The following is a 27,752-nucleotide window of genomic DNA, read 5'->3' on the forward strand; positions in this document are numbered from 1 at the left end:
CTTGTACGTTCTCATCCAAATCATTGATATGAATGATAAACAATGATGTGCCCAGGTACACAAAAATGCTGGAGAAACTCAGCGGGTGCAGCAGCATCTATGGAGCGAAGGAAATAGGTGACGTTTTGGGCCGAAACCCTTCTTCAGACTTCACAATGATGTGCCCAGTACTGAATCCTGTGGCTCACCACTAGTCACAGGCCTCCAGTCAGAAAAACAACCTTCCACCATCACCCTCTGCTCACTTCCACAAAGCCAATTATCTATCCAGTTGGCTAGCTCTCCTTCAATCCCGTGCAATCTAATCTTCCAGAGCAGCTTACTATGGGGAACCTTATCAAGTGCCTTCCTGAAATCCACCTACACAACATCTACAGCTCTGCCCTCAGCCAACCTTTTTGGTTACATCTTCAAAAAACTCAAAGATAGGCACAAAGTGCTAGAGTAACTCAGAGGGTCAGGCAGAATCTCTGGCGAAAAAGGATGGGTGACGTTTCGCGTTGGGGCTCTTCTTCAGACGGAAAGTAGGGAGTGGGTGATGAGCTGAAGGTGAGAAACGACCAGGATCAATCAGGGCCAGCCACAAATGGTGCTTGGTAAGCCCATTGTTGAGGCACACCACTAGTCACAGGCTACCAGTCTGAAAAACATCCTTCCATGAAATCAAATCTCAATCCAGTTGGCTACCTCTCCCTGTATCCCATGTGGTCTAACCTTCCAGTTCAATCTACGATGCAGAACCTTATTAAGGCCTTGGTGAAGTCCCTATTGATACTGTCTACAGCTTTGTCCTCTTCAACCTTTTAAGATGGGAAATACTGGTAATTCCAATTGTCTTCCTTATAAGCTTTTATGCATTACCCTGAAGAATTTAAGCCAGTTCTAATACTATTATATTTTTAATTTCAGTAACTAGTATCAGTTGTTATGTTCCATTTTGTTTAAATTAGGCTGCAATAGTGAAAACAAATATCCACATTTGCCTTTGGCTAATGGATTTTAATGCCAATATGTGCAAGGTGTTGCATTTTAGGAGCTCAAATCGCAGCAGGACCTTCACATGTGAGAGTATTGTAGAGAGTATAGTTATATAGTTCACAGAAAACAGTGTAACAGGTAGATAGGATGGTAAAGAAGACTTTTGGTACATTGGCCTTTACCAATCAGGGTACCTGGTATAGTATTTGACAGGTTCTACTAGATGTTGCAGTACTGTGTTCAGCTTTGGTCTCCCTGCTTTAGGACAGAAGTCATTAAAAAGGAGAGAGAGCAGAGAATCCTTGCGAGGATGTTGCCAGGTCTCAAAGGCCTGAGCCACAGGGAAATATTGGGCAGGCTAGGTAGGCCTTTATTCTTTGGAGTGCAAGAGACCGAGGGGTGATCTAATAGTGGTGCATAAATTATGATGGTAGTAGATAGGGTGAATACACATCACCTTTTACAGAGGGCAGGGCAATCAAGAACCACAGGACATTGGTTTAAGGTGAGAAGAGAACAAATTAACAAGAAGCCAGTGGAGTGATATTTGGATGGGTACATGGAGAAAGCTGCCAGAAGAAGTAGTTAAGGGCGTTTCTATAACAGCATTTAAAAGACACTTGACCAGGTATATAATAGATAGGAAAGATTTAGAAGGATACGGGCCAAACACAGGCAGATGGGACTAGCTTAGATGGGGCAACTTGAACAGCATTGTCGGGTTGAACCAATAGGCATGTTTCCGTACTGTACGACTCTGACTTTATTAGCTATGTCTTGTTAGTTTATTTTTGGTTTAAAAGAATGAGATGTTTTGCCTGTCTTTCAGTCAACCTCCAGCCTCACCCAGCACACAGGAAGCCATCCAGGGCATGTTATCCATGGCAAATCTTCCATCCTCAGAGTCTTGCTTGCAGACTTCATGGACTGGTAACCAAGTTAAAAATAGCTCTTCAATAAAGCAAGGATCCAAGAAAACTAGTAACAAGATTAAAAAGCACAAAGGAAAACGGTTAATCAAAAACAATCCGCAGAGCATAATTGACATTAATGATTATGAAGACCACGACAGCCTAGGAGCATGTTTCAAAGATTCCGATTATGGTAAGAACATTTGATGAATAACAATGACTGAACCTGCATGGTCAACAACTAAATAATGTTATGAAGTAGCACTGAACAGACATCAACAGTAATCAAAGTAGTTTTGCACCCTTAATTAAGATTAAGTAATTTTGAAGTCAAATATAAAAAATCATATTATATGTAGGCATATTTATTTCTGTGTTTTTAAGATGTTCTGACTAATTAAATCTCATTAGTAGAACTTTGAAGTTAATTCTCAAAATATTTGGCAATTGTTGTTTTCCTTTTAATTACTGATCATTCATTTCACCAGCTTTATAAGGTGTGTAGTGTTATAAGACCTGGTGCATTTGGTATTAAACTGGATTATTTTATAGCCTTGAGTTATATGAAAAATCAGCACCAAAGCCTCACAAAACAAATTTCAGGCTTCTCCTCAGTCTTCAATATTTGTTAATTTTCTTATATTCGAAAACATTTCAACTTGGTTCATTTTTTCCATTCCCTATTGCTCAAGTTTATATTATAAAATAACACCTCCATAGTACACCATATCTACAGAAAATGCTAAAAGTAACTTGTGCAGTAGACTAAAAATGGGCCCGTTGTTCAGACATTCCTTTCTGTGTTATCCCAGTCTGATTCATTCATGACCATGAATGACAACTGGATTCGTTGATTTGGGGAAGGTGTGTGAACTTATTACAGAATGTTTAAGAAGGAACTGCAGATGCTGGAAAATTATTACAGAATGTGTGTACTTTAAGATGGGTATCAGCAATTATTATTAAAGCTTTATTTCAGACACAGGTCCATATAACACATCAAACAGTACAAAGAATTACAAAGATACAATGAAGAACACAACGAAAATAACATTTTTTTAAATTTATGGGATGAGCTGGAAAGACTGTTGTTTGTGATTAACCAATGATGAATGACTGTAATTCAGCAGCATGATAACTTTGCTCATGACATAAAAAAAGCAGCACTAAACTATGCTGTTGATTAGTTGCACTGATTAGCCTGGCTCACAATATCATGATTTCCAAACAGCAGATGGGTTAACCTGCATGGTTTTATGAGGAAGTAACCTGCAAAATGATAGTGGTACTGATCATTAATTTAAACGGGATGTAGGTTAAAAGAATAATGTGTCTGTCTAAAATTATATATAGTATATATTTTGAATTGTAGATAATCACTGTTTGATTAGTATGTATTAATAAACTTTAAATTATTCTCTTCATTCTAATGAAAAGCAAATAACTTACAATTCACTACAAAACGGAATTAAAAATTAACATAATTTACATTATAGTATTATAGACTGCAAACGTTAATCACATTAACAATGTTTTCCTAAATCATCCCATACTTAGGACTTATTTAAGTAGGCAAAGTAATAATGTGATTCAATTCATTTTACTACTGGGCATAATTAGTTAAATTACTTAAGCTAAATGGTCTAGTATTTAACACGGTGAATATTTTGTTGAATTAGAATAAGTTTTATTTAATGCAATAAGCAGGATTCTAATTCCCGGTTTCTTTATCCCCTGGCTAGAGAAAAGTATGATTAGTATTGTTGAATATTAAATCAGGCAAGCTGAAAGTGGTAATTAAAAATGTATTAATAAACTTGGTAATATGCTCACCATTCTGCAGGTACAATGCAAAACCTTGCAAATATTATTCTGTGAGTTTATTTTAAATACAGATGCGAAAACACAACTGCAGTTGATCTTGTTCTCATGCCAAAGAAAATGTAGAAAGCTATAGGTGTAGAGAAATTGAGACTCTGGTGGAAAAGGGTAGTGGGGGACAGGATATCGTCAGCTGGGATCAAGCGTATCTCTGGAGGTGTTGCAGAAACTGAGGAGCAGACGCAAGAAGGAACTCAGGGCAAAACTCAGGGAGCAGCAGTTAGCTCTGGATGATAACATTAATGGAAATCCAAATACATTTATGTACATCGAGGGAAGGACAGTGACTAGAGAGAGAATAGGGCTCCTCAGAAACTAAAGCAGTCATCTCTGTGTGGAGCCACAGGAGATGGGCAAGGCCTTCAATGAGTATTTCTCCTCCATTTTTACCAAGGAGAAAGAAATGAAGACTGAGGATCTTGGGGTAGTTAATGGAAACGTCTTGCGGACAGTCAGTATCACGGTCGAGGAGCTGCTGAATGTAATAAGATGTATGGAGGTAGGCAGATCAACCGGGCCTGATCAGATTTATCTGAGGGCGTTGTTGGAAGCTATAGAAGTAATTACAGGTGCACCGGCAGAGATATATGAATCTGAGGTGTCGGAAGACTGGAGGATGGCTAACATTGAATCTCTATTTAAGAAGTGCTGCAAGAAAAAGCCTGGGAACTATCGTTCACTGTAACATTTGGATGTACAACGGCTGATTAGGGACAGTCAGCACAATTTCGTACATGAGAGATCATGTCTCACAAATCTGATTGTGATTTTGAAAAAGTAATCAATAAGGTTGATCAGGGCATTTGGACTTCAGCAAAGCATTTGATTCTTCTTCTTATTGAGTCCACACACAAGATTAGAAGTTGTTCAGCCAGAGCTGAACACACTTCTTGGCATCTGCACAATGGTGCCTGTCTTGCGCTTCTTGTGCTTCTTGTGCGTGGTGGTGGAAAGATTGGTTGAAACAGGGCCGCGACGTGAACGCTCTTTCCTTGGCCCCAAAGCATTTGATGATTCCGCATGATAGAATGCACTATAAGGTTAGATCACATGGGATTGAGGGAATGCCAGCAGAGTGGATAAAGAATTGGCTTCATGGAAAGTAGCAAAGAATGATGATGGAAGGTTGTTTTTCCAACTGGAGGCCTGCGACTGGAGAAGTGCCTCTGGGATTGGGATCTATCATTGATTGGGATGAGATAGTACATGGTATGATTAGTAAGTTTGCAGACAACAGTAAAGTGGGTGGTGTCATAGATAGCAAAAATCCTTATCAAAAATTACAGCAGGATCTTGATCAGTAGGGCAGGTAGATTGAGAAATGGTTAATGGAGTTTAATGCAGATATGTAACAAGTGGTACACTTTGGAAAGTCAAACCAGGGCAGGACCTTCACAGTGAATGGCAGGGCTGGTTTAAGGTGAGAGGGGAAAGATAGTGACGTGACAGGTAGATAGGTGGGTCATGATGGCACCCGGACGTGACGTCGAAGTACGAGAAGCCGAAGTGAAGAAGTGGAAGCCAAGATACCGAACAGAAACAACGCCAAATAGCCAAATAACTGAACCGACATGACACCTAAAAGCCAAATAACCGAAAGGGCACGACACCGAAAGGATACGAACCGAACGGACTGCACGCCGATAGGACAATACGCAGAACGGACTTGACGTCGAAAAGCCGCTGAACGGACATGACATCTCCAGGGACGGGATTCATCCAAGACCTTGTCAGCGATTGGTCCAGACCCCCTTGTCCATCACATCACTGGCCGGGGGAGCAGGGAGGGTGGGGGTATTTTTAATTTTCCTTTGCCGCTTTTGGACTTTCCTGAAACTCAGCGGGACAGGCAGCGAATCTGGAGAGAAGGAATGGGTGACGTTTCGGGTCGAGACCCTTCTTCAGACTGAACTGAACTCTCATCGGGGAGAGTACGTGTGATTGTCTGAAGAAGGGTCTCTACCTGAAACGTCACCCATTCCTTCTCTCCAGAGATGCTGCCTGTCCCGTTGAGTTAATCCAGCTTTTTGTGTCTACCTTCAATTTCTGAGTTAAATAAAAAACACAGAGTGCTGGAGGAACTCAGCGAGCTAGGCAGCATCTGTGGAGGGAATGGATTAGGAGTTGTTTTGGGCCAGGGTTCTTCTTCAATAGGAAGGAACTGCAGATGCAGTTGTCTTTGCAAAACGCCAAATGATTCCGGGAATGCCAAGAGAGAGAGAGCGAGAGAACGGGGTTTTATTTTATATTCAGGAAAGTCCAAAAGCGGCGAAGGAAAATTAAAAATCTCCCCCGGTCAGTGATGTGATGGACGCGGGAGTCTGGACCAATCGCGTACAAGGTCTCGGACAAATCCTGGCGTCGTGTCCTTTCGGTTATTTGGCTTTTAGGCGTTGTTTCCGTTTGGTATCTTGGCTTCCACTTCTTCACTTCGGCTTCTCATGCTTTGACGTCCCGTCCGCACATGGGCCATGATGGCTTTCTGCTCATTGGCCTTCATCAGTCAGGGTATTGAATATAGAAGTTGAGATGTTTTATTACAGTTGTACAAGATGTAAGTGTGGTTGGAGTATTGTGTTTAGTTTTGGTCACCCTGCTCTTGGAAAGATTTGTTAAGCTGGAAGTACAGAGAAGATTTATGAGGATGTTGCCAGAAGTCTGAGCTCCAGGAAGAGGCTGGGCAGGCTAGGAGTTCACTTCTGTGAGCGCAGGAGGATGACGGGTGATCTTATTGAGGTGTATAAAATCATGAGGAGAATAGATAGGGTAAACGCACACAATCCGTTTCCTAAAGTTGGGGAATCAAGAACCAGAGAACATTGGTTTAAGGTGAGAGGGGAAAGATTTAATAGGAACTTAAGGGGTGACTTTTTCACACAGGTGTGGTGGATCAAGCTGCCACAGGAGGTAGTTGAGGAAAGCACTATAACAACATTTAAAATACATTTGGACAGGTACATGGATACGATAGGTTTAGAAGGATATGGGATAAACATGGGCTGATGGCACTAGTGTAGATGGGGCTTCTAGGTCAGTATGGGCAAGTTGTGTCGAAGGGTCTGGTTCAATGCTGAATGTCTCCCTGACGCTATGTGATTTATTACACGTGGCAGAGCACATTGAGAAAGTGATTAAAAACATACAGGGATTTAAACATGGAGGCAAAGAGTACAAATGCAAGCAACACTTGAACATAAACATTGTTTTGGTGCAGTATCCCCATTTTTGGGCAACTCAAGTGAAAGGATTTGGAAAAGTGAATGGAATTGGAGAGGATGCAGATATGATTCCATGATTCTAAAATTATTTCACGCTGATAAAGGACAAAGAGTGGAAAAGTAGTGTTGCTTTTTGTGGAAGAGGACAAATTTGAGAGGAGATCTAATAATATGAATTTATGATGTTTGTATCTACAATTGTTACATTTTACAGTGACATTTTATTAACAAGATATAAAGATATTTGGAAAATGTGGAAATATTCTTCTGGAATCAAATTTTGGCTTCTGAATGTTGTAGGAAAGAACTGCAGATGCTGGTTTAAAACCGAAGATAGACACAAAATGCTGGAGTAACTCAGTGGGACAGGCAGCATCTCTGGAGAGAAGGAATGGGTGTGTTTCGGGTCGAGAAGAAGGGTCTCAACCAGAAACATCACCCATTCCTTCTCTCCAGAGATGCTGCCTGTCCCGCTGAGTTACACCAGCATTTTGTGTCTATCCTTGACTTCTGAATGTCAGGATGTCAGTATCCATAAAAGTGAAATGATTTATTTGCATAATATAATCAATGAATATCTATAGATTCCTCTTATGTGTCCAGTTTACCCATCACTTGAATCTGATGATGACGATCCAGTTTTCAAATCCAGATCCAAAAAGAGAAGAAGTGCAGATGACACACCTTGGAATCCAACAGGTACCTTTGCAACAAAAAATAGTATTGAATATTTGGTTCATTTTGGTGTTAGTTTGCATCACTTTACACCAGGAATGTTATTTAGGAAAAAATATTTTCTGATATGAACAGTATGGACTGATACACGATTTTCATTGTACATTTAATTAGTACATACAATAGTTTAGTTTAGTTTAGATTAGAGTTACTGCATGGAAACATGTCCTTTGGCCCACTGTGTCTGCATTGACCAACAATCGCCCTTAAGGGCCTGTCCCACTTACGCGATTTTTTTAGGCGACTGGTTGGCATCCGTCATAGTCGCAGCAGGTCTCCGAAAATATTCAACATGTTGAAAATTCAGCGGCGACCAGAAAAAGGTACAGACGTCACCCCGTGACATGTCGCCTGTATGGTCGTGAGTAGTCGCCCAAAGAGTCATACCTTTTTCTGGTTGCTGCTGGATTTTCACCATCTGGAACATTTTCGGAGACCTGCTGCGACTATGACGGGTGCCGGCAAGTCACTGAAAAAATTGCGTAAGTGGGACAGGCCCTTTACTAGCCTACTTTGGGGCAATTTACGCAAGACATAGTTGAGTCAAGTTAAACAACATTTAAAGGACATTTGGATAGGTATGTGGATAGGAGAGATTTAAAGGGATATGGGTCAAATGTGAGTTGGGGGGACGAGTGCAGATGGGTCGGGGAGGCCCCGACCATTGGTGAACATTGGGGAACATTAGAGGAAGATGACTGACTTTGGTGCCGGCCCTCACAGTGGGAAACTTTGATTCTGCTGTGGGGATGTTTTTATGTTGAACTCTATCGTGTGTTGTGTTCTTTATTTTTATTGTATGGCTGTATGGTGATCACATTTCACTGTGCCAACTGGCACATGTGACAAATAAATGTATCTTGTATCTTGTATCTTTGTCGGCATGGACTTGGGCCAAAGGGCCTGTTTCCATGCTGTACGACTATAACACTTCATGGTTTGATTCCTTTCACATCATTAATTGAGAACAATCCAATTAATTGTAATAAGAGTGAGAAAACCTCAGAGCAATATACCGTTATAATTAATCCGATGACATTTCTATCCAACAAATATCAATTATTTGGATGAGGATGTACATGGCATGATTAGTAAGTTTGCAGTTGCCATAAAAGTGGGTGGTTTTGCAGATCGTGAAGATGGTTGTGAAAAATTGCAGCAGGATCTTGATCAGTTGGCCAGGTGGGCTGAGTAATGGTTGATGCAATTTCATGCAGAGAAATGTGAGATGTTGCATTGTGGGAAGACTAACATGGGCAGGACCTACACAGTGAATGGCTGGGCTCTGGGGAGTGTTGTAGAGCAGAGGGATCTAGGATTGCAGGTGGATTGTTTGTTGAAGGTGGAGTTGCAGGTAGATAGGGTTGCCAAAAACATTGGCCTTCATCAGTCAGAGTAGTTGAGAGGTCATGTTGCAATTGTATACGACATTGGTGAGGCTGCATTTAGATTATTATGTTCAGTTCTGGGCACCGTGTTATAGGAGAGATGTTGTCAAGCTGGAAAGGATACAGAGAAGAATTACGAGGATGTTGCCAGGACTCAAGGGACTGTGCTATATGGTGAGGTTGAGCGGGCTAGGATTCTATTCCTTGAAGCGCAGGAGGATGAAGGGTGATCTTATTGAGGTATACTAAATCATGAGGAATAGATTGGTTAGAAGCATTGAATCTCTTGCCCAGAGTAGAGAAATCAATAACCAGAAGACATGTGGTTAAGGTGAGGGGGAAAGATTTAATAGGAGCCTGAGGGGTAACTTTTTCCATACAGTGTGGTGTGTGTATGAAAAGAGCTGCTGGATGAGGTATTTGAGGCAGGTATTAATGCAATGTTTAAGAAATATTTAGACAGGTACATGGATAGGATAGGGATATGGGCCAAACGCAGGTCAGTGAGACGAGTGTAGATGGGACATGTTGGTTGGTGAGGGCAAGTTGACCGAAGTGCCTGTTTCCACGCTGTATGACTACGTCTAAATAAAACAGCTATTTAAAATATATTCTCCCAGAGAATTGTTACTCTCAATATCAAAGTTAAACAACTGGATGCAAAATTATAAATAGCTTAAAGGTGTGTCCTTATTATACAGCATGAAGCAATACAAACAAATATTTTTATGCATCTCTTTAGCCAGAGTTACACCATCTGTTCCTCGGCATGACAGACCGACACGAGAAGGTGCAAGAGTGGCCTCAATAGAAACTGGATTAGCAGCAGCTGCTGCAAAACTATCACAACAGGTGAGCTGCTGACAGATCCCACCACTTTGTGGAGAACACAATCTTCACATGACATTTAACGTGTAATATTATTGCAGGTGTTCACTTAAAGTTAACTTGTAAGAACTAGTTTATTCAGATGTTTAAGCAAAAAGATGTGCACACATTTGTATTATACATATACATTATACATATGCATACTTATGGAATATGTATATTATAACTTGCCTAAATAAATTCTGCATAGGGTCATAGACCATGGAACCAGGCCCTACAGCCCAACTTGCCCACACCGACCAAGATTCACCATCTACATTAGTCCCACCTGCCCACATTTGGCCCACATAATCTGAAACCTTTCATACCATGTACTTGTCCAAATGCCTTAACTGTTGTTATAGTACCTGCCTCAACGACCTCCTCTGGCAGCTGCTTCCATACACCCACCACCTTCTGTGTGGAAATAGTTGTCTCTTGTTCCTATTACATTTTTTCTTCTCTCACCCTAAACCTATGTTCTCTCATTCTTGATTCCCCTACTTTGGGTAAAAAAAACAATGCCTCTATCCTGTCTATTCCCCTCACGATCTTATACACCTCTATAAGATCGCCCCTCATCCTAATGCCTTCCAAGGAATAAAGTTCTATGCTGCGCAACCTATCCCGATAGCTCAGGCCCTCAATTCCTGGCAACATTCTCTTCAATGTCTGCACTCTTTCCAGCTTAATGACATTCTTTTAACCATTCCTCAGCCCACTTGCTCAACTGATCAAGATCCTGCTATAATTTTTGATAACCATCTTCATTCTCTACAACACTTTCACTTTAGTGTCATCTGCAAACTTACTAATCATGCCTTGTACATTCTCAAGCAAATCGTTGATTTAAACAGCAATGGGCCCAGCACTTAACCCTGATGTACACCATTAGTCACAGACCTACAATCCAGAAAACAATCTTCCACCATCAGCCTCTGTTTCCTTCCATGAAACCATTTCTCTATTCAATCGGCTAGCTTTTCCAGGATCCGATTCAATCTAGTGTTCCAGAGTAGCCTTACATGCCAAGGCTCATCAAATGCCTTCCTCGTCCATATAGACAATAAGCCTGTGACAATGTCTGTGGCTTTGGCCATGTCAACCTTTTTGGTTACTTCACCCAAAAAATGAAATTATTAAACATGATCTCACTTAATCAAAACCATGCTTACTATCCCCAATCAGCTTCTGCCACTCCACTATAAAACATTCCTCAGAATACTCTGTAGTAGCTTTCCAACTACAGATGTTAGGCTCACTGGTCTATAGGTCCCATGGTTATCCTTGCAGTACTTTTTAAATAGAGGCACAACCTAGATAGCCACCCACCAATCTTCCGACACCTCATTTCTTCTCTAGCTTCCCACGGTATCCTTGGATATATCTGATCAGACCTGGGAGATTTATCTATACGCCGTAAGGTTCAGCACCTCCTCGACCGTAATACTGACTGTCTTTAAGACACTTCCATTAACTGTCCCAAGTTCCCTCGTCTTCATGTCTGTCTGATGATAAAAACAGATGATAAATACTCATTGAGGACCTTGCCCATGTCCTACAGCTCCACACAGAGATGACCGCTTTGGTTTTTTAGAGGCAAGAATTGCTCTTTGGTCTCCCTCTTTCTCTTAATGTACTTATGAAAGCACTTTGGACTTCCCTCAATATTATTTACCAGACCTATCTCCTTCCTCCTTTTTCTTTCATAAGTATGCTCCTCAGTTCCTGAAACACTTCCAGGAATACTCTTGATCCCAGCTGCCTATTCCTGTCCCATGCCTCCTTATTTTTCTGATTTTGTATTGCAAACAATCTGCTCCAGTCAGATTGAGCAAGTTCCTGTCTAATACTGGCAACATTTTTAATCCATGTCTTTATCCATAACTATCTTAAAGCGAATGGTCGCTGGTCCCAAAAGGCTTGCCCATTGACACACCAGTCACTTGCACTACCCAATTACCTAAGACTAGATCAAGCTTTACTCTCTCCCATGCAGGGCCCTCTACATATTGCCCAAGGAAACATTCCTGAACATATTTGACAAATTCCACTCCATCTAAGCCTTTGGCACTGTGACAGTCCGAGTCTATCTGGGGAAAGTTAAAATCCCCCACTATGACAACCTTATTAGTTTTGCAGCTGCCTGAAATCTGCTGGCATATTTGCTCTTCTAATTTGCGTTGCGTATTTGGGGGCCTGTACCACACTCCCAACAAAGTCATCAAGCTCTTTTAATTTCTCAAGCTTCACTCATATAGACTCACTGGACAAACCATCAGTAATGTCATCTTTGACATTCTCCTTAATCAATAATGCAACACCCCTGCCTCTTCCCCCCCCCCCCCCCCCCCGCCGCTTTCTCTCCAGTAGCACCTATATCCTGGAATATTAAGCTGCCAGTCCTGCCGCTCTCTTAGCCAGGTTTCCGTAATGGCTACAACATCCCAGTCGCACAACTTGTTCACACTGAGTTCATCTGCTTTGCCCACCAGGCCTCTCACATTCAATCCAACAGTCCAGTAGCACTCCCTGTCATGCTCCTACCTTTCCACTCCACTGAACTTGCTATCATCACCTTCTGTGCCGACTTCCAGGCTCTCGCCTCCCCCAGTTCTACATTGTATCCCACCCCGCTGCCAGAGGTTAAACCCACCTGTGTAGCTCCAACAGACCTGCCTGCCAAGATATTGAGCCCCCTCCAGTTCAGATGCAACTCACCCCTCTTGCACAGGTCACCTCTGCCACAGAAGAGATCCCAATGGTCGGTCCAAAAATCTGAATCCCTGCCCCCTGCACCAATTTCCCAGACACAAATTCATCTGTCCTATCCTCCTCTCCCTCCCCTCATTAGCACATGGCACTGGGAGTAATCCAGTGATGAGATCACTCCACTACAAAGATCCTGCTCTTTCACCTTTTGCCGAACTCCCTAGAATCATTTTGCAGGATCTCATTCCTTTTTTTGTGTGATGTCTGCATTTCATTTCCAGAATTTTCAGTCACACAAGGGCCACTTACCAGGTTTTCAAAATGCCTGACAAGTTTGTGTCTTATGTCCCCTGAGCAGGTTTCTGTTCTATGCCAGTAACCTGACCTACTGACCTGACTTCACTTTGGTTATTCCCCACCGAGCAACTGTCCCCACCCTCTAATAGCCAGGCTCTGATTCCAGACATTTTCTCCATCAACTTCTGATGGGGTGGCAATGTTTATCCAAGACCTAATAATGGTGGGTGATTGTAAGAGATCTTGCAGAAGATGGTATTGACATGCACTCACTGCCCTGATAACTCCTGGCGATAGTCGCTATAGATTAGGGAGATGCTGTCAAAGAGTAAGTTGCAGCTGCTCAACGTGTAGATATTATGCACTGCAGTGTGTGAGTGGTAGATGGGATGCCAATTATCTTCTCTGTCCTGGATTATCCTGTTCCTTGAATGTAGATCCTACAGCTCTTATCCTGCCGAAAGACACCTATTTATCACCATTTCAGACTTGCAGATGGATAAAACATTTGGGGAGTTAGGAGATGAGTGACATGCCTCACACTGACTTCCTGTTGTAGCCACAGTATGGTTATGACAGGTCTGATTTAGGTCAACAGTACCTTCCCCCACAATCCCCAACACCTGGACCTATGGTGCACCTGACTATAGTAATAGCAGTGAGATTTTACACAGAGATGGTTAGACTCCCTTTTATAGGAGTTAGTACTTACATCTATACTGAAATAGCTTGGCAAGAAACATAGCTACAATCCTATAGTCTTTCCTGTAACTAGTGGTCATTCCTTGCTATTACATGGAATGAACTGGCTTCCATGGTGGTGGAGGCTGAGATCGATCATTGATTGGGTGCTTCTGATTGATAATAGCTACAAACATTTCCCCTGTTCTATGCACACATACGCTGGGCACTGCCAATGTTGAGGAAGGGGAACCCCTTGGAGCTGTCTTCCCATTATTTGTGTACTAATCTTCCATCATCCCCTGAAAGCAACTGGAACCACACCGTTTTAATTTGATCAGTAATTGTTAGCAGTTCCGTCAGAGCCACAATTCCATCCACCCTCCAGCATGTGACGTATCTTTGATTTCTGTCCATGCAAACTGCGACACACAAATTAGAGACAAGCTAGAGTTCGGATGCTCGGGCATTGAACCTCCCACCTCATTGGTTTGGAGGTAGTTCCAAGTTAAACTGAACTGAGATCCTGGATGCATTTACAAGTAGAACCTTGGCTTTATGCAAACCATGCATGCAGTTATGTTTACATGCATTGAATCGAAGCATTTAAATTGGATTATTTACCGTAAATGGGATTATGTTGTCAAGCTGGAAAGGGTACAGAGAAGGTGATGTTGGATGTTGCCAGGACTCGAGGGTCTGAGCTATAGGGAGAAGTTGAGTAGGCTGGGATCTATTCCTTGGAGCACAGGAGGATCTTAGAGAGCTGTATAAAATCATGAGAGGAATAGATCGAGTAAACGCACAGAGTCTCTTTACAGGAGTAGGTGAATCAAGGATCAGAGGACATAGGTAGGTGAAGGGGAAAAGATAGGAATCTGAGGGGTAACTTTTTCACACAAAGGGTATTGTGTGGATATGGAACAAGCTGCCAGAGGAGGTAGTTGAGGCTGGGACTATCCCAACGTTTAAGAAACAGTTCGACAGGTACATGTATAGGACAGGTTTGGAGGGTAATGGACCAAACACGACCAGGTGGGACTAGTGTAGCTGGGACATGTTGGCCGTTTTGGCCAATTGGGCCAAAAAGCCTGTTTCCACACTGTATCACTCTATGACTCAATAACCTTCTTTGAGCACTAAGTTAAGGTCAATTTTCTTTCTTTATTTATTTCACTTTGTCTTTTTATCAATTTGTATTTTAGCTAAATTAATTTTTTAATATTTATATATTTTTAAATCTCTTTCAATCATTTACTTTTTTTTAAAGTGTTTCTGAATGCCAGACACCTGTAAATATAGTAAAGATGCTTTTGTTGCTGCAAGCTGTGGGTGACGGGCTTTGGGTTCCATCACTGTGACCTGCACACTGTGTGCAGAAGGATTGCAGATTGGGGGCCTTCGTGTAGCAGATCCCAAAGCCACACTATTAGCATCGGGCCAAGGTCAGATGGCAAGTTACATCAATTATAATTTAATACATCCGTAATTATCAGGAACATTAATAAAAAATACAGATGTCCACAACACACACATTACATGTTACTAACTCTTATTATCTTTGCTTTGTAGGAACAACAGAAAGTTCCAAAGAGAAAGTATACCAAAAGGAAAGTGTTACCTGATGACTCAATCAAAATTCCTCAGGAAAGTGCTTCTACAGAAATGAAGACTGATAGCCATGCAGGTAGTTTAATTTCGCATTATTTAGTGTAATAGAAGGACCCTGTGTACATTGTGACACAAGAGGCAAGAGTGTTTTATTGTCATATGTTCCAGATAGAACAGCGGAAACAGGCCCTTTCAGCCCACCGGGTCCGCGTCGACCAGCGATCCCCACACATTAACACTATCCTATACCCATTAGGGAAGATTTTTACATTTACCAAGCCAATTAACCTACATACCTGTACGTCTTTGGAGTATAGGAGGAAAATGAAGATCTCGGAGAAAGCCTACGCAGGTCACGGGGAGAACGTGCAAACTGTACACACAGCACCCGTAGTCAGGATCGAACCCGGGTCTCTGGCACCTCATTCGCTGTAAGGCAGCAACTCTATCACTGCGACATCGTGCCGCCCTTTGAGAAAAAAAAGATTAATGTGTATATATACATATACATACACATACACATACACACACACTCACATGCACACACACACATATACTCCTCGCGACCATGAAGGAGACTCACCAGAGACCACCAGCGAACATGTGATGACCATGTGGCGATCATGAGGCGAGCGCAGAGTCTCCTGCACTTGCCTAAAAAGTCGCCTAAGTGGGACAGGCCCTTTAAGCTTCGATGAACAGAGAGTAACAGATGAAGTTATTGCAGGGAGAGCACTATGATGCAGGAGTGAACTTCATGCTCACGGTACCTTTGTTGCAGATGGACATTGGAGACACAGGTTTATGTTTGAGGGAACTCTCCTACCCCTGACCATCAATAGAACCATGCTAATTTACACTGCGTCTGCAGAGAAACATTAGAAAGAAGACATGGGGGACCTTCCCCTTGAACCATTGTTGTCTGTTCAGCCCTTCCAGCCCATCCTGACATTTCTTAATACCCAGACCTAGTCAAAATCTGGAGTCTTATTCTTGCAAATTCAATTACACAGAATCAACTATCTTTTAGGAAGAATGTGCTGTTGGCTCTATATTTGTGTCAACTTCACCCACGAGCTGCTCTTATAGCCAAAGGCTGATCTTGTTGTTGCTCATGAATGTAGCAGAGCTGTGTAGAATGCCTCCGAACGAGCGGGTCAATTCAGCTGCAGATGGTGGTGGTGAAGGTGAGGATCATGTGAAGTTGAGAGAAAATTAGGGCAGAGAACATGGTGGATGGTGTGTATGTAGAGAGGATGAGGGTTGGCAATAAGATGGAGTGGTATTACAGAACATATTGGAATTGAGTCCAATAAAGGAAATCAGGTCCCAGGGTGGGGAGAACTTGCCTGGGATTGGAAACATGGTTGCGGGAGGATGAAGTTGGTTGCAGGGAAGGTGATTGAGTAGGATGGCCAAGAATAGTTAGTGAATAGTGTTACTTCAAGAGGCCTTTGCCAATTGGGGAGATGACTAATGGAGCTGGTAATGGAGCAGGGGCAAAATAATAATATGCATTTACAGATGTATGGAGTCGACTTCAATGGCTCAGGTGAGCTCAGCTAATGTGAAATCAATGTGAAAGCCCAGTGTGAAGAATACTAATATGTAAGGGCAGTTTGAGATTAAGAAGGAGGAGCTGTTTGGGCTCTTAAAGAGCATTAAGGTGGATGAATCGCCGATTCTAACTTGATATTTTTTTGAGGAAGTGACGAATATGATTGATGAGTATGGTGGCTGTCGTCTACATGAATTTTAGTAGAGCAGTTGATAAAGTCCCCCATGGTTGGCTGAGCAGGTAGATTAAAATGCATGGATTAACAGTGACTTGGGATGGTTAGTACATTTGCAGATGACAGCAACATTACCTCAGTCACTGACTGTGAGAAAGGCTATCAAAGTATTCGGCGAGATATAGAGCAGCTACAGACATGGGCTGAAAGATGCCAGATGAAGTTTAATCCAAGCAGATGTGAGGTGTTGCATTTTGGATGTCGAATGTAAGGAGAAAATAATGAATTAATAGCAAGACCCTAAACAACATTCACGTATAGCGGGATCTTGTAGTCCAAGTCCATTACTCCCTGAAAGTGGCAACACAAATAGATAGAGTGATAAAGAAAGCATACGGTGTTCACCCGCACATAAACTGTAGTCCTCCATTTCCTGTATATCCATATGCCTTTACAAAAGTTGTTTAAATTCCACTAACGTATCTGCTTCAACCACCACCTCCGCCAAAGTGTTCCACGCACTCACCACCCTCTGTGTAAAAAAAACTTCCCACTTACATCTCCTTTAAACCTTGCCCTCTCATCTTAAATCTTTGCCCTCTAGTATTTGATTTTTCCATCCTGGAAAAAAAGATTCTGACTGACTCCCTTATTTATGCCTCTCATAAATGTATATACTTCTACCAAGTCTCCCCACAATCTCCAGCCTTCCAGGGAAAACAATCTACATCTGTCTAACCTCTCTCTCCCTGTAACTGATACCCCTACTCCAGGCATCATTCTGGTAAAGCTTTAAGGTGAGAGAGGCAAAGTTAAAGAAAGATGTGCAGGACAAGTTTTTTTTACACAGGGGATGGAGAGTGCCTGGAATATGTTGTCGATGGTAGTGATGGAGACAGTAATGTTGAATAGACACATGGATATGTTTGGATGGAGGGGTATGGATTGTGTGCAGGTAGATACGTTTTTCTTGGCATTATGTTCGGCACAGACATAGTAGTTCGAAGAGTCGGTTCCTGTGCAGTACTGTTCTATTTTCTATGTTCTATGAAAGCCCCTTAATTTAGGCCTGCTTCAGAGTGCTACTTTCACAGTGCTCATGGGCCTTACACGCCAAGTTGAACCTTGTACAATTTATTTGCATGATGCCATTATGGATGCACAGCGGCCTCCTGATATATGCTCTGTTTACACACATTGACTCTAACTTCTATCTATGAATCATTCCTAACCTGATGTCTATTTCCAACAATTCTGTGATATCTGAAATTTTACAAACTTCTTGGTGCCCAAATAGACTGCAGAAAAATTGCAGGAACTCAGTGGGTCAGGCAGCATCTGTGGTGGAAAGTGGACAAATGATGTTTTGGGCCGAGATCCTTCTTCAACACATTCTTAAAGAAGAAACCTGAGACAAACCATTACCTGTCCATTTCTCCACTCTAATGCTGCCTGACCTGCTGAGTTCCTCCTGCAGTGTGTTTCTGTCTTATAAACTAATTTACATGTGTTGCATTGACTGCATCAATATAAATAGATGCTTCCTATAATTTTAGCTCTATAATTTTTTGATAGATTGGTAGTGGTAAATGGGAAATAAATCTTCAGGTTAATATGTTCATATTTCAGAATAATGAATATTATGTATTATTTTTCAGGAAAGCGGTTAAAGAAGGGTATGGCAACAGCTAAACAGAGACTTGGGAAGATACTAAAAATACATAGGAATGGAAAACTTCTTCTGTAAAGATAGAAATGAAAAATATTTTCAGTTAAATGTATTGGCCTGACACTAATGCTGTTTGTTACATGTGTGACATAAAGTGAATACATTTTGGATCATTCCGGGATAGAGACAGTATCCATTTAACATGCTTTGGAGACCTTTCTCAGTGGGCATTATGTGTTTGTGTGGTTCTTTGGTAGGATAGCTCTGCATGGTCTGTGTTACAATTGGATAGGCTTTTAACATCCATCAAAGAAGCTACAGTGATCCTCTTCATTCAGCTGAATCTTCCACTGAAACATCAAATCTCCTACTGAAGCATCGTTTTGCATTAAATGGATATTGAAAGATGTTCATTTTTTAAAAGGCTATCAAAATCAACTTTCTCCGTCTTTGTATTTATAGGGAAGAGTATTACAGAGTTCAGTAAAGAACTACTACGTTTATCATAGAAACATAGAAAATAGGTGCAGGAGGAGGCCATTTGGCCCTTCGAGCCAGCACCGCCATTCATTGTGATCATGGCTGATCGTCCACAATCAGTAACCCATGCCTACCTTCTCTCCATATCCCTTGATTCCACTAGTCCCAAGAGCTCTATCGAACTCTCTTTTAAATTCATCCAGTGAATTGGCCTCCACTGCCCTCTGTGGCAGAGAATTCCACAAATTCACAACTCTCTGGGTGAAAACGTTTTTTTCTCATCTCACTTTTCAATGGCCTCCCCTTTATTCATAGACTGTGGCCCCTGGTTCTGAACTCCCCCAACATTGGGAATATTTTTCCTGCATCTAGCTTGTCCAGTCCTTTTATAATTTTATATGTTTCTATAAGATTCCCACTCATCCTTCTAAATTCCAGTGAATACAAGCCCAGTCTTCCCAATCTTTCCTCATATAACAGTACCTCTATCCCAGGGATTAACCCAGTGAACCTACGCTGCACTGCCTCAATCACAAGGATGTCCTTCCTCAATTTAGGAGACCAAAACTGCACACAATACACCAGATGTGGTCTCACCATGGCCGTGTTCAACTATGGAAGGACCTCTTTACTCCTATACTCAAATCCTCTTGTTATGAAGGTCAACATGCCATTAGCTTTCTTCACTGCCTGTTGTACCTGCATGTTTACTTTCAGTGACTGGTGTACAAGGACACCCAGATCTCGTTGCACTTCCCTTTTTCCTAATCTGACATCATTGAGATAATAATCTGCCTCCTTGTTCTTGCCGCCAAAGTAGATATTATCTACATTATACTGCATCTGCCGCGCATCTGCCCACTCACTCAACCTGTCCAAATTACCCTGCAATCTCCTAGCATCCTCTTCACAGTTCACACTGCCACCCAGCTTTGTGTCATCTGCAAATTTGCTAGTGTTACTTTTAATCCCATCATCTAAATAATCAATATATATTGTAAATAGTTGCGGCCCCAGCACCGATCCTTGCGGCACTCCACTCGTCACTACCTGCCGTTCTGACAGGGACTCGTTTATTCCTATTCTATGGTTCTTGTCTGCCAACCAATTCTCTATCCATGCCAATACCCAACCCCCAATACCATGTGCTCTAATTTTGCCCACTAATCTCCTGTGTGGGACCTTATCAAAGGCTTTCTGAAAGTCCAGATACACTACACCTACTGGCTCTCCTTCATCCATTTTACTTGTCACATCCTCAAAAATGTCCAGAAGATTAGGCAAGCAGGATTTCCCTTTCATAAATCCATGCTGACTTGGACCAATCCTTTTACTGCTATCCAAACGTGCCGTTATTACCTCTTTAATAATTGACTCCAGCATCTTCCCCACCACCGATGTCAGGCTAACTGGTCTATAATTCCCTGTTTTCTCTCCCGCTCCTTTCTTGAAAAGTGGGATAACATTAGCTACCCTCCAATCCACAGGAAATGATCCTGAATCTAAAGAACATTAGAAAATTATCACCAATGCATCCACAATTTCTAGAGCCACCTCATTGAGTATCCTGGGATGCAGACCATCAGGCCCTGAGGATTTATCAGCCTTCAGTCCCATCAGTCAACCCAATACTATTTCTCACCTAATGAAATTTATTTCATTTCCTCTGTCTCTCCAGTTCCTCTGTCCTCTAGTACATCTGGGAGATTGTTTGTGTTTACCTTAGTGAAGACAGAACCAAAGTACCTGTTCAACTCTTCTGCCATTTCCTTGTTCCCCATGATAATTTCACCTGTTTCTGCTTTCAAGGGACGCACAGTTGTCTTTACTAATCTTTTTCTCTTAACATACCTAAAGAAGCTTTTACTATCCTTCTTTATATTCTTGGCCAGCTTACCTTCGTACTTCATCTTTTCACCCGTATTGCCCTTTTTGTTATATTCTGTTGTCCTTTGAAAGTTTCCCAATCCTCTGGCTTCCCGCTACTCTTTGCTATGTTATACACCTTTTCTTTTAGTTTTATTCCATCCCTAACTTCCCTTGTCAGCCACGGTTGCCTCCTACTCCCCTTAGAATCTTTCTTCCTCTTTGGATTGAAATGATCCTGCATCTTCTAGATTTTGCTCATTATCCTGAGCAAATGGATACTGTTTCTATAAGTTTGTTTCTCAGGCAATTCCACATTTCAAATTTAAAGAAACATTTGAAATACCTTTTACATAATATACAAATCCTGTAAATATGGTCAAAATGCTAATTTTTATTGCAAAGTACCTTGAGTTATAACTCTATCTACCCATTGGTCACGCTACTTTTTTTAATATTGTCATCTTTTACGATAAAATTATATTTCTTTTGAGTTGTTCTAATAATGATGGAGATTATTTTTTATAAAAGGCATTGCCTGAAAAACAAAAACATTGTGTGACCTTGCAAAAATGTTATCTTGTAAGTAGTCACAACACATCAGTAAAAGAGAAGCTTTGTAAATAAGGTTAAACTTTTGTTCTCTTTGAGCTTATAATTTCAAATTTTGCATTCAAATGCAATATGAAGTATTTTTGGTCTTAAATGGTGTAGTGTTGGTGTCCAAGTCTAAGTGACTTATCTGTAATTTATTAATATTTGTAGCTTTTTATATTTGTACATTTCTTACACTTTTTTTTAAATTTTTCAACTACTTGTGATGTCTTCGTTTTCTTGAATTTGTTACATAAAATCTGGTTTTAGAGGGTCATTTTTTTCTCTAAATCATTAGTTGCACAACTTTGGGCCTTTCACATAGTATAATAATCCTGCAATCGAATCTGTCCATTTCTCCTACGTATGTTTATAATTAAGGTACTTAATTGCGTAGTTCTTTATGAAACTCATTCCTTTTTAGCTTAGTCGAGATGACTTATAGCTACATTGACATTTTCTATTAATTACAAACTTTATTTTTCAACAAGAGTTTCTGTATAGGATTCACTAAACATTTAAAATGTTTAGTTCATATTAGTCACGGATGTGTTAAATACTTTAATTTTAACAAGTCATTTTAACGTTATGACATCTTTCATGCTGCATTGCTAAATCCTCAGCTACATTGATGTCTATGTTGTATAAAATATGCTCTCAAATAAATTTATATCAGTGAATGAAACACTGGGCAAGAAAGGCTGCAGTTAAAATACAGTGGACCTCAGGAATAAAATAACACAGGTTCCAGCTATCAGTGCATCTTTTGAGCCTCACAATATCTTGTATATGGATTTTCTTGGATACTTTGCGTTTTTGATAAATACATCTTTCAATTTAAAAACGGAATTCTGAAGCTTTTAGTAAAAGGTATGGAAATATATATTAATCATCTCAGCATTTTTAACAGTTTTAAAGCGGAAATGTGTATTTCAATGATAGCAGTCAAGACAAATTTACTTTTTCAGTGTCTCTCAACAAGTTGAAATTTAATTGAAAGGTCCTTTATAGTTTCTCAAGAAAATTACATATTTATGTTACAAAGTAGTTCTCGTAGCTCTAGGCAGAAGGAAATTGTGATTCAATAAAATTGATTTATTAAAACCGCAACTAATACCTTTGTAACATTGGCTGATCTGTTGAAATTGTCTTATCCCATTCCAGTCTCAAACTGGAAAATGTATGTTATTTTCATCCATTTTCATACCGTACCCCACCTCCACTTGGTCCATCACTGATCTTCATTTCCCATCCTCAACTTCTTTTCATCAATTTTCAGGGATAGATTGCTGAGCAATATCTATTATAAACCCAGCCATTCCCCTAACTAGGGTATTCTTTCTGTCATCTCACTTCCTGTAAAGATTCACCTGTCATATTTCCCTTTCTTTGCATAGGAGGAACCATCTCCATCCTCAATGACATGATCTTCGACCTTGTTGATGTCAGTTCATGCACTTCTGCTCTCAATCCCCTTCCTCTCCGAAGGATATTAAAAATTGCCTTGTCTTCACATTCCCAACCATCAGGACCCACATTCAATGGGTCATCCACTACCATTTCCACTGTCTCCAGTTTGATGCCCCCACCAAAATACATCCTCGCCACCAATAGTGATACACAGGACTACTTTTCCAAAATTCTTGGCACCAGTCACCTTCCCAAGCAAACAAAGGTGCAGTACTTGTCTTTTACTGCTTTCCATCCCATATTCCAGAAATCTAACCTTTCCAGGTTAAGCAGCAATTTCCTTCTACTGAGAATACAGTTCCTACTGTGCACAATCCAATCTGTTATGCTGGAAAGGACAAAGGCATGTTAAGCAACATTTTGTAAACTGGCTCCATTCAATTCATTTGTTCACAATTGAGATCCTCGTTGCCTTTCACTTTAATTCTCCACCCTGTGTCCTCTCTGGTCTTGGTTCTGCATACATCCTTAATAAACCTATTTTGCTTTGGTCTATCATACTTTTTTAATAATATCTCCTACCTTGCATTCTATCACAGTCCTAACTTTGTATCCTTCCTCATCTCCTCACCTAGCTCTATATTTGCTTAAAACCCGCTACAAAACTAATTTTCTCCAATGTTGATGAAGAGTCATTGGACTGAAATGCTAATCTTATTTTCTCTCTACAGATGCTGGCAGTCTTTTTGAGTATTTAAGGCACTTTCTGTTTTTATTTCAGTTCTGGAGGTTTTTTTTGTACTTTATTCAAGATATTCCTGATCTCCTGGGGGGAAAAAAGCCAATTACATGACCACATGTACAAGAAAATAAATTGTTAAAGTGTTATTATCTAAACAGATTGGACTAGCACAGTAAATTCAGCCTATAATGTGTGAAATATGGTTCCGTCAATTGGGTGCATTAATCCAATGCCAAGTTTGGGAAGTTTTTAATTAACACATTGTGGAAATGAGTCTACAACAAAAAGGAGTATTCAGTGTGATGCCAATAATGAAAGTCATCTTACTTTCTGAACAACATTCTTTATTGCAAGTGTACCACAGAATAATTGTTTTGTGAAAATAGAAAGTTCATACTGTAATAAAGAATGCCAGTTTAATTTGTGGGCAGGGTGATGAGAACTTTAAAAATTCTTAGTGTTCTGGCATTAACCAATGATTAAGGGAAATATGTTCATGCAAACTACATTGTCGGGGACGTAGATTAATTAAACTAAGTTATATATAGATATACAATGATTATTTTAATTCAACTCATGTAAGCCAGAATGAAGAAATATTGTTTAACAAAAATGTATATGTAATGAAGTACACTTTAGTAATTCAATCTAAAATGCAAAACTACAGCTTTGATAGGCTCTTTAAATGTCAATAAAGACAGATCAATGTCTTACAATTGACAATAGCTTGCTATCATCTATATAGCCCACGCACTTATTGACTAAGAAAACCTGTGACAGGTGACATTTTGTCTGCTGATTTAATTTTTGCTAATATTTTATCACAGGTTATTTTTATCTTTTAGTCATCTTTGACCTGTTTTGACTTGGCATAATGTGCAATTAACTGGAAATAGGGAGTATGCAGGAAAGAAAACTTTCTTCTGAAATTGTGGAAGTATGCTTTCTATGACTGTGTAATGCGGTAGGAAATATGTATTGGTTGATTAAGGACAAATCAGTGATAGCTAGCCTATACTTTGCACCATCATTCATGTTTTGTGTTCAATTTTGTAAGTTCCACTGCACTATAAATTACAACAGAAACACTTCTTACATTTTATTTTAGCTATTATTATTGATGTGTACATTGTCTATAAATAACCTGTATAGAATGTGTTTTAAAACTGTTAAAAATAAAATCTACATACTCTTCTGTTTCACAAGCCCCTTGCCTTTTCACTTCCAGGCAATGTTTTAAATAACCAATTATTACAGTTCTGTTTAACACTGTATGAGCTACAGCTGAAGCTGTCTGGAACTAGTCAGAAGACTACAATAGTATTGTATGAAATTATACTAAGTAGATTAACTTTAAACACTTCCCATAAAAATTGCCAGCCATTGATTACCGTTGGAAATTGGTGGAAAGGAAAATGTTTGGCGATATATTACAAACGGCCACTTCCTACCGCTATATTTCCACTGGCAGTGAACACTACCTCCCTGTAGTATTTTGCCTCGATATAGTGTTTTTTTTAATTATTTTTGTGAACTTTAGTTAAACTCTTTGTGATTTTACTTTGCGTATCTGTACGTTTGTAACCTTCCCTGTTAGAGTTTTGATATTATTCAGATGATCTAATGCAGACCAAGTTTTGGTTGCCAAATTGGGATGAACCATGCGAACAAGCAGCGAATAGGTGCTGCCCAGCTGTAAGCTGCAGAGTGATAGTCAGCATGTTAGGCACTGCTACAGTCTCACTGGAAGCCAAAACAGATCCAGTTGTTCCAAGTTAAAGCAAGGAATGGCTGGCTGGTGCACCTCGCATGGTCCCATTCATTAGATCAGCATTACTATTCTTCACTGAAAATGTAAGTGAAGACTATTTAAAAGATCTTTCATTAATATTTTGTAAGTGATTTAAAGGAAAAGAATAACTAGAGAGAATAGGGCCCCTCAGAAACCAAAGTGGTCATCTATATGTGAAGATGGTAAGATGCTCAATGAGTATTTATCCTCTTTATACCAGGGAGTAGGACATCAAAACCAGGGAACTTGTACAGATAATAGAGATATCTTGAGGACAGTCCATATTACCATTGAAGAGGTGCTGAATGTCCGAAGGTGTGTGAAAGTAGATAAGTCAATAAACAATAGGCGCAGGAGTAGGCCATTTGGCCCTTCGAGCCAGCACCACCATTCAATGTGATCCATGCCTGAGCAGCTCTCTCTGAGGGCACTGTGTGAAGCTAGAGTACAAATTGTATGAGCCTGGGCAGACCAACAATGCTTGCGGTGCCAGATGACTGGAGAGCAGCTAATTTTGTGCCTCTATTTAAGAAGGGCTGCAAAGCAAAGCCAGAGAGCTATAGACCAGTGAGCCTAATATCTATTGTAGGTAGGTTACTGGAGAGTATTCTGAAGGATAAGATGTATTTGCACTTGGATACCCAGGGGAAGATTAGGGATGCTCAACATGTTTTTTCACTTGAGAGACAAGAACCAGCCAATTTCCCTCCACCAATAACCTCCTCTGCCTAATGGAGCTGGACCTTCTCCTTCAAATCCGGCCATTCCCTCCAAATCCAAGGAGTAACTATGGGCACTGGCATGGCCCCCAGCAATGCCTGCTCTTTGTAGAGTATGTTAAACAATCACTGTTCCAGGCATACACTGGCCCTATCCCCGAACTCTATCTCCATTACATTGACGACTGCATCGGTGCTACCTCCTGCACCCTTGCAGAACTCACGGACTTCATTAACTTTACCAAAAATTTCCACCCTGCACTCAAATTCACTTGGACCATCTCCGACACCTCCCTCCCTTTTATTGATCTTATGATCTCCATCACAGGAGATAGACAACCGACTGACATCTATTATCAACCCACTGACTTCCACAGCTATCCAGACTACACTTCTTCCCACCCTGCTTCTTGCAAAGACTTCCCTACTCCCAATTCATCTGCACCCAAGATGAGGTGTTCCATACCGGGAAATTTGAGATGTCCTCATTCTTTAGGGAACGGTGGTTCCCCTCTTCCATCTTAGATGAGGCCCTCACATGGGTCTCCTCAATATCCCGCAGCTCCGCTCGTGCTCCCCCTTCCCCCCAGTTGCAACAGGGACAGTCCCCCTTGTCCTCACCTTTCACTGTATCAGCCGTCGCATACACCATGTAATCCTCGGACATTTACACCTCTTCCAACGGGTTCCCACCACAAGCCACATCTTCCTACCTCCACCCCTTTCTGCCTTGCACAGAGACCGTTCCCTCCTGGTTAATGTTATTCCCTTATCATGCATCTATACACTTTAAATGGCTCGATTGTAATCATGTATTGTTTTTCTGCTGACTGGTTAGCTCGCAACAAAAGCTTTTCACTGTACCTCGGTACACGTAACAATAAACTAAACTAAAACGCATCCATTCCCATCTAAACCACACCTTTCCCCAGGTACCTTCACCTGCAACTGCAGGAGATGCAACACCTGTCCCTATACCTCCTCCCTCGACTCCGTCCATGGACCCCAACAGTCCTTTCAGGTGAGACAGAGGTTCACTTGCATCTCCTCCAATCTCATCTACTGTATCCGCTGTTCCAGGTGTGGACTCCTGTATATCAGCGAGATCAAGCGCAAACTCAGCAATCATTTCACTGAACACCTCCGCTCAGCCCGCCTAAACCTACCTAATCTCTCGGTTGCTAAACACTTTAACTCTTCCTCCCATTCCCATACTGAACTTCCAGTCCTGAGCCTCCTCCACTGTCAGAGTGAGGTCTAATGCAAATTAGAGGAACAGCACCACATATTTCACTTGGGCAGCTTACAACACAGCAGTATGAATATTAACTTCAGAGAGAGTCTGAAGAAGGGGCTCGAACTGAAACGTTACCCGTTCCTTCTCTCCAGAGATGCTGCCTGTCCCACTGAGTTACTCCAGCATTTTGTGTCTATCTTTGAATATTGACTTCTCTAACTTCAAGTAATC

General features: G+C 40.9%; 1 protein-coding gene across 1 annotated transcript in view; it reads left to right on the top strand.

The window, feature by feature from the left end:
* The window catches only part of phf2 (PHD finger protein 2), a 138,863-nt gene extending 119,668 nt beyond the window's left edge, over positions 1-19,195 (top strand). Inside the window, exons 19-23 of the mRNA XM_033037179.1 lie at positions 1,808-2,082; positions 7,592-7,687; positions 9,854-9,963; positions 15,241-15,355; positions 18,671-19,195. Coding sequence (XP_032893070.1) covers positions 1,808-2,082; positions 7,592-7,687; positions 9,854-9,963; positions 15,241-15,355; positions 18,671-18,759 — 685 coding nt within the window. The 3' untranslated portion in view covers positions 18,760-19,195. The remainder of the gene's footprint in view (positions 1-1,807; positions 2,083-7,591; positions 7,688-9,853; positions 9,964-15,240; positions 15,356-18,670) is intronic.
* Positions 19,196-27,752: the final 8,557 nt, after the last annotated feature.

This window comes from Amblyraja radiata, chromosome 18 (assembly GCF_010909765.2).
Source record: "Amblyraja radiata isolate CabotCenter1 chromosome 18, sAmbRad1.1.pri, whole genome shotgun sequence".
Classification (NCBI taxonomy): domain Eukaryota; kingdom Metazoa; phylum Chordata; class Chondrichthyes; order Rajiformes; family Rajidae; genus Amblyraja; species Amblyraja radiata.